This window comes from Phytophthora infestans, genomic scaffold, assembly GCF_000142945.1.
Source record: "Phytophthora infestans T30-4 supercont1.66 genomic scaffold, whole genome shotgun sequence".
NCBI classification, from domain to species: Eukaryota; Oomycota; class Peronosporomycetes; order Peronosporales; family Peronosporaceae; genus Phytophthora; species Phytophthora infestans.
This window is the reverse complement of record NW_003303693.1, coordinates 694163-702377: the sequence shown is the minus strand read 5'-3', so window position 1 is coordinate 702377 and position 8215 is coordinate 694163. Positions and strand designations below refer to the sequence as shown.

Genomic DNA, 8215 nt, shown 5'->3' with positions numbered 1-8215 from the left:
CCTGTCCGTCGTTCTGCATTGAGAAAAGGAAGAACGCCTACGGACACCGGAGTAGCAAGGCAGAAGCCTTACAGGGACTTGAGGGGCTTGGCAGCAATGCAGGGTACACAGTCGTAGGCAGAAAGCGAATTTGCATTGATCTTAACACCGAAGTCGGCCTTGCTGGCTGCCAACTCTCGAATTGTCTTCATGTTCACATGGCCTAAGCGGTTGTGCAATAATCCCATCATGTTGGTACGGGCTTCCACCGCAGCTGTCGTGTGGGGCTGGAGAATCGCGTTTGAAATTCTGTTTGCGGATTGGCGAGCTAGTGCTGGTCTTATGGTGTAATGGTTAGCACTCTGGCTTCAGCACACGCTAGTCGTGTGCTGAGTGCTGCCATGCCATTGGCTGATATATGAGGAGCCAGACCCATTATCAGCCAATTTAAATATGACGTGTATTTGAGTGGCCAGGGCTGTGGCCTTGGTCCTAAAATAAAGTCAGAGTTGATTTCTCCTTAAACCTAAGACTCAGTCGTCCTATTGCGAGCTTCCTCAACACTATAGTGTAAGCAAGTAACGGAGTAAATACCTGGCCCGTTACACCTGGTAGCACTTCGTAGTCCTTCCAACGACCAAGTTCGACATGAGCCAAGACCTCGACCACGCTGCTTTCCTCCATTTCACTTGGATCGAGTGGGAGATCTCCACCACCTCGCCGTGGTGTCCGGAGAAGCCGTCATCAGGTCGCTGCTGCGCTTAGCGACGCCCGACGAGCAGCGTGTTGCGGCACAAAAATTCATGGAACGCGAACTCGCCGATGAGAATCGGCGAGTGCCAACTTCCTCACGTATCTCCACGAATGACGTCGTGAAGCTAGAGACGTACACCTACTCCGGTGCCGGAAAAGACCGACTTCCGCTGAATCGCTGGTTTCGAGAGATCGACATCGTCATCACCTCGAGGTTGATCGAGGCGCCGTCCGCGAAGGTCCATTTCCTCCTCTCGCGACTGTCTGGGAAAGCCAAGGAATGAGCTCTCGGCAAGTTGGACGTCGATCCCAACGTCTTCCCCACTCTGGATACCCTCCAGCGTGACATTCGGCTCGCGTTTGAGCCACCGCAAGATGAATCCCGAATTCGGGCAGACTTCTTCGCCCTTCGGCAAGGCACGATGACTATGCGCGACTACGTCAAGAAGACACGACACCTCGCGTCTTGTATCGTGTCTAAGCCGATCGATATGGCCTCTCAGGTTCATGTGTTCGTGTTCGATATGCGCGAAGGCATGACGCGCTACTGCCTTACAAGATCGGGCCCCTCTACACTCGAAGAGGCATTTGCCCTCGCCCTACGCGAGGACTACGTGGTTGTGGCGTCATACGCTCACGCGCTACCTGCTTCAGCTCGGGAATCTGCACCCGAGCCCACGGACATCGACGCTATCGATGCGACGAGTAATTGCTAGCGTCATGTAGCCCGTCGGAACGGTGCTCGGAGCAGTCGTTCTCTCACCTGCTTCCGTTGTCGGAAGGTCGGTCATCGCGCGGTGAAGTGCTGCGCGCCAGCTCCAGTGCTTGCGCATGTCGATGCCGAGCCCGCGAGTTCTGACCAGCCAAAAAACGATCAGGGTCAGTAGGCGCGGGGCGCCCTACTGGCTGGAATGGAGGTTCGGGTCCCCCAATGGCAACCCAACCTTCTAGCCCTCCTGTGCTGCATGCACACTTTCATGCCACCACCACACCGAGCGATTCAAGATTGATCATTGTCAGTCTTCATGTCGCCGGTACCCGGTGACCACTGCGCGCTCCTTGATTCAGGAGCGGCCAACAACTTCTTCCGCGCGTCGTGCTTGTCGGTACTCCCGTCGGACATGACTGTCCGCAAAGGTAGAGAGGTGGTCGCTGTCAAGTTGGCCGATGGGAAATCACGCCGCGTCGCGCGGCGCGAGATTACACTTCCGTACACGTTCGACGGTTTTAAGAGAAACGACGACTTCCTCGTCATTGAGATGAATTACGCGGTCATCCACGACGCACGTTGTGCACAGAGCGCTCACAGCGGTAAGCACTCCCAGTGGTATGCTCTGGGAGTGGCTTGTTATGCCACAAGGCTTAAAGAATGCTCCCGCCACGTTCAATCGCATGGTATCCCATGTGCTGCGCCCGCTCCGCGATTTCGCACCGAGTTACTTCGACGACATCTTCGTACACAGTCGCGCTGAGGGAGGCCTCAGCGCGCTTGAAGTCCACTTGAAGCATCTGAGGCAAGTCTTCCAAGTGATGCGCGAAAACAAGCTGTATGCCAACTTGAAGAAGTGTATATTCTGCGCGCCGGAGATTCCGGTGCTTGGCTGCTTTGTGAGCAAGAACGGCGTCCGCGCCGACCCCGAGAAAGTGTCATCGATATGTGCGTGGCCTACGCCACAGAATCCCACTGAATTGCGTCAGTGGCTGGATCTCGCAAATTATCCCCACGAGTACACGAAGAATTACGCCGGATTGATCCAGCCGCTCTCTTCGCTGTTGAAGAACGATGTGTCGTGGTCGTGGACTTCCGCACATCAAGCCGCCTTCGACTCGGTGAAGAAGAGTCTCGCCGAGGCCCCCATCCTCGCGCTCCCGGATGACTCGAAGCCCTTTCACGTCGTCTGCGACGCGAGCGATTTCGCCATCGGCTGTGCGCTGATGCAATTCGATGATGAAAGTCGAGAGCGTGTCGTAAGCTACCAGTGGAGGCAGATGAAGCCGACGGAGCGCAGCTACCCTGTTCACGACAAGGAGCTCCTTGCGATGCGCTACGCTCTGATCAAGTTCAGAGTGTGAGGATACCTTCGCGGTGTGCACCGACCATGCATCGCTGAGGACAGCGATGAAGAGTCCTCATCTCTCCCAGCGGATGGCCCGCTGGCTTTTGTTCTTCTCTGAGTACAACTTCGTTGTCCATTACAAGCCCGGCAAGAACAACATTCTCAGCGACGCTTTGTATCGGCGTCCCGACTACGACCTACGCGGTGCATTGGGTCGACAAGCTTCGCTGGATGAAGACGATGTAGACGAATGTGCCACGTGCGAGGCGTCAGCAGTCAACCTGGCGAGCGTCTCGCCGGTAATGTCACTTCGCGGCGAAATCCGAGCTGTTTACGACCATGCCTCGATGTGCTCCAGTATCCTGGAGCATCCCCGCTCTCCCAGCGCCGACACACTGGGATCCCTTTTCCGCTCTGTACGGAACCAAATCCACCGATATCGCCTCGAGGACGAGCTGCTGACGTACAGCATCGACAACTTCCACGGCCCACGTGTCGTTGTCCCTAACGACCTCGATCTGCACTCACGGGCTATCCATGAGTTTCATGATGCCCCACTGGGCGCTCATCTCGGTCGCAAGAAGACGTTTGCCGCTGTGTCACGCGACTTTTATTGACCCCACCTGTACAAATGTGTGCGTAAGTGGGTGCGCACCTGCGAGACCTTCCAGCGCGTGAAACCTGCCTCGTCTTCGCAGGCTCCCTTGCGTCCTCTACCAGCCATCATGGCCTTCCTGAACCCATCGTCTCCGACCGCGACCCGCGCTTCACGTCGGCCTTCGGGTCAACCGGTACACACACCGGTTGCTAATGATGTATCCCCAGCTCCCGGTCAACGCAATGACACGTTCCGCATCGAGCCTACTTGTGCCGGCTAACTACGCGCCGAAGGATGCGATCAATCGACTCCGCAGTCGTCTCCGACTTTGTACTACAGCGCCAAGCGGTCACCCGCTATGTTCGAGACGCACTGCAAGACGCAGTGAACAAGCAGAAGGAGAACGCTGATAAGACTGGCCGCAAGAACACGGCCACGTTTACGACAAGCGAACGAGTGCTCCTGTCGCCTGAAGGTATCAGAAACTCTGCGGTTACCAACCTCGGTGCGAACAAACTCGCGCCGTGCTTTATTGGACCGTTTACGGTGATCAAGGCCATTGGTGACGCTTACACTCAGGACATTCGCTCGACACTACGGTTACATCCGACGTTCTACGTCGGACGTTTAAAGAAGTACCATCCGTCCGAGGTTCCGGACGCTGATTCGTCCTCGAGTAACGCGGCAACTTTCCAGCGAGATGGTCCTCCTCCTTTGATCGATTCTTCGGGCGCTCAGCGTTGGACCGTTGAGCGAATCGTCGACCATGACCTCGTCATGGTACCCGTGACGGTCACACTGAAGTGTTTCGACAGGGTCGCGACCTGCGGGACAAGGAACAAGACTATCGCGTGCGTTGGCTGGGACTCTCCAAAGGTGAAGATACTTGGGAGCCGCGCAGTCCCTTGCTGGAAGACGTTCCCGACATCGTGAACGAATACGAGAGGACACTCGCGTTCCGAAGCGTGAGTGAGCCGGGTGTTGATACCCGAAGTGAAGAAGGCGACCAGCCTCCGCGGGTACACGGAGGCGCTCGCCGTGATGATTAAAAGAAAACTGGATTCGACGCGGGATCGAACCGGTGGTCAGCTACACAAGAACTCGGCACTGTACTGCTGAGCCACTCGGTGAGTAAGCCGAGTGAACAAGTGAGTAAATAAGTGAGTGAGTGGATGAGTTAGTGAGTGAGTGAGAGTGAGCGAGTGAGTGAGTGCGTGCGTGGGTGGGTGACGCGAGGTTCCACGACAGCGAGTGAACCCCAAGCTCGCAGATTACCTATATTACAGCGTCACAGTCGCCTGGGTCTACAGAATACTTCTTCGTACGCTGTGCAGTCGCACATTGTCGCTCAGTCAACTGAGTGAAGTGGTTGTCGTCCCCGTATTCGCGGTCTCAAGTACCCCGTGCGATGTCTTCGTGATCCTCGTGTCTGCTAGAACATCGTGGACGTCCCACGATGAGCGTTCTCCCAAGTACAAGGAAGTCTCCAGTCGGCGCTCAGTCATTTGCGTCTGTGGTGATCATCGTGCCAGAGTTTCCTTGCAAGAACACTTGCTTGTGCACTTGTCGCGGAGTTTGATCTCCTTGGGAATCGAGCTCATGCGTACTGCGCGTTAGCATGCTCCGTCACCCGCTCGGACACGAAGCCGCAGAGATATCGATGCGCCTCAGGACAATTTCAAAGGTCCAAGCTCCACTCCATCAGAACCTCGCCTGGCTCCTCGAAGCCCACGTGTGTCGACACCAGCGCCAGCGCCGGTGGCCTCCAAGCTGTTGTCTGAGATGCCTTCTCGCTCTGCACGCTCGCTGCCGAGCGTGGTGTCTCTTGTTGATACACCAGGGGCTTGATGTCGCCAGTGTCGCCGCTGCCGTCTCCGCCGTTCCAGCAGTCTTCTCCAATGTTCTTCATGAGCGCTTATGTTGCGTGAGTGCAACTTTAAGAGGGGGTAATGTGATGGGCCCCTCCATTACATAAGTAGGTAGATTTCCTTACAGGTGCATCAGCACACGCTAGTCGTGTGCTGAAATGCTGTCATGTCATTGGCTGATATATGGGAGCCAGACCCATTATTAGCCAATTGGACCATGACGTGTATTTGAGTGGCCAGGGCTGTGGCCTTGGTCCTAAAATAAAGTCAGCGTTATTTTTTTCTTAAACCTAAGACTCCGTCATCCTATTGCGAGCATCCTCAACACTATAGTGTAAGCAAGTAACGGAGTAACTACCTGGCCCTTTACACCAGGATGCAAAGATTCTAGTGGATTTCGTATCCCTGGTGTATGCCCAGTACTTGGCACGTCGACCAAGGTTGGACAGGGCAAAAACCATTCAAAGTGGCTCGTCCGAGATGAGACCCGCCTTCATGGCAATCTCAACCTCACGGACCCAGAAGTGAAGGCTTCCCCTTTTTTACTCAACATGGGACCTTCAGCCTTACCTGCTTAGGCCTGGCTGCCCGAGGAGCAGATATTGAGACCTCCATGCTCCCGCGGACGGAAGCGATGAAACCATGGTTGTAGATCTTAAACGTGACCACGCGTTCGCGTTGCTCGGAAGGCTTCGGCGCTGCCAAGCTGCGAAGGGCATATTGTCCAACAATGCCTCTCATCTTCCGAACAGACTCGAAGTGTGAGTCGATCAAGCGAGGAAGCTCACTTCAGTCCATTGAATCAAAAGTAGAGCACACAGAGGATTTGGGTAGTTCAATCTACCCGCGAAGGCGTAGGATTAACTACAAGTGCTACCAAGTGTGACAGGGTCACACAGCACCTTACACAGAGGACATGCTTAAGGGTATTTACTACCGCTTTGAACGTGAGTTCACCTGTTTCCGGTCTCAAAGGGAGCGGTTAGCTAGATGTCAGACTGATGTATTTATAACTAAGCTTTGCTTAGGCTCTAATACAAACCAAAGGTGACCTGGGGATATGTAGCCATACATTCACTATAGTGACGTGTCACTCTTTATATAACCTGGGGTACACTGGATTGTACCCCGTTACCTCTAGTGCAAAGATGAATTAGGGTTTAACGTTAGAGAGAGACTTAAATACATAAAGGATTAAGCCTAAGCTGCAGTACCGCGCGTAGCGGCGTAAGTAAGTAGTATTTGATAATAGAGTCGTTATTGTGCCAGACAAAAAATGCAAAAAAATAATTGTCGAGAGAATTTTGTGTCCCTCGTACGGTTAAATCTGTATACTCGTATACAGAGCTTTCGCGCCACTCATGTCACACATTTAGAGGGCACTCCATTTGGAGATTAACGGCGGTAGCAATGAATCGGCGCCAGCCTGCGCGCGCGTCGAAGAAGCGACCATCAGAAGAAGCCTACAGCGAAGGCAGTGAGAATGACGGCTCGGACGCAAGCTGGGAGGACGACTCCACCGTATCCAATAGTTACAGTGCGGCGACGTGGAGTGTTGAGGATTCAAGCGTGATGATACGCCTGTCGAGAGAGCAAGTGGAGGTACAAGCGGGGATGGATGCACAGAAGTCTGTGCAGAATTAATTGAAACGCTATTTCAGTCCTGATATGCCTTCCACTCGTATCTGGACGAGTACCAGAAGCCGACTTACCAGGTAAGGGCATTGTTGACACTATATATTACATTTTGAGGGTGTAACGAGGTTAATAGAATCCCCTGCTCGCCGAGGTTTGGTCGGCAGTACTGATAACGAAAGTCCAAAGTCCTACAGGCCGACGTGTACAATCCGTGTACCCGCGCCGGCGTGCACCCGACTGGTGACAGCACCTACTTTATTTCCGTTTAGTCCTAAGCCTACAGCCACTGCCAGTAGAACGTTTCGGCAGACTCTGCTGGCGTCGAACTCCGTCCAAATTGCACTCCGTGTCCGGGAACTACCAGTAGAGCGTTTCAGTAGACACTGTCCGCTTCGCACCGTCCAAACTGCACTCCACGTCCGGGAACTGCCAGTAGATCGTTTCGGCAGGCACCGTCCGCTTCACACCGTTCAATTCGTACTCCACGTCCGGTAACTACCTGTAGAACGTTTCGGTAGACACCGCCTGCTTCGCACTCGGTCGCTCCAAGGTGACGCTCATTAACGTCACAGGTTGTCCGACTTGACAAGTAGACAGCCAAATCTCAAGTGCGCCAGCCTCTTCGCTCCCGTCCGTCCGTCCAATTCCTACCGAATCCTTATCGACTCATCACTCTGGCAGCCAGCGCCAGCCTTCGTGAGAGACTTCAAGGTACTAACCACCTCTTCCTACTGCCTACCATATCCGTCCGTCCGTTTCCTTAATCTTCCGGCAGCTGCCTCCGTTGAACTTGCTACGGAAGCCAGCCGGTCGACCACTATTACACGACTTACTCAACCCTAGGGTCTTCCACGACCCTATCGCCTCGGAGTAGGCGATCATACTCGACAGCAGACACCCCCACGCGTTCGTCATCGTGTACCGTTCGTTTCATCCGTTCACTCCGTACTCCATCGTTCACACTCATTCGACTACCGTTCCGCCCAACATTCACAACCGTCCGTTCAACGTCCGTACCAACTCGTGCTCTCCATTCGCCATCCGTACCAACCCTTGCTCTCCGTTCAACGTTTCAACCGTCTCGTACGTATCGCTCATCGTCCAAACCAACCTCTTCGTCGCAATCATCGTCCATTCCATCACGTTCGACCCGTTTGTCGTACATTCCAACACCATCGATTCGTTCGTCGATCGCTCCAACCCGTCCGTCAACACCCGACGCGATACGTCCGCTACTCGCGTCGTTCTGGCCACCACCGGTCGCACCAATTGCCACCACTCGTCCTCGCACGTCCGTCCATTTCCCGTCCAAAGTCCAAGGG

General features: G+C 54.4%; 1 protein-coding gene across 1 annotated transcript; it reads left to right on the top strand.

Annotated features, from left to right (window-relative positions):
- Positions 1-6665: 6665 nt before the first annotated feature.
- On the top strand, positions 6666-7162 carry PITG_18283 (uncharacterized protein; the record flags this gene model as incomplete). Its single annotated transcript, XM_002997857.1, has 2 exons — positions 6666-6857; positions 7088-7162. 2 exons carry the CDS (start codon positions 6666-6668, stop codon positions 7160-7162), a joined length of 267 nt encoding a protein of 88 aa, XP_002997903.1.
- Between the last annotated feature and the right edge of the window lie 1053 nt (positions 7163-8215).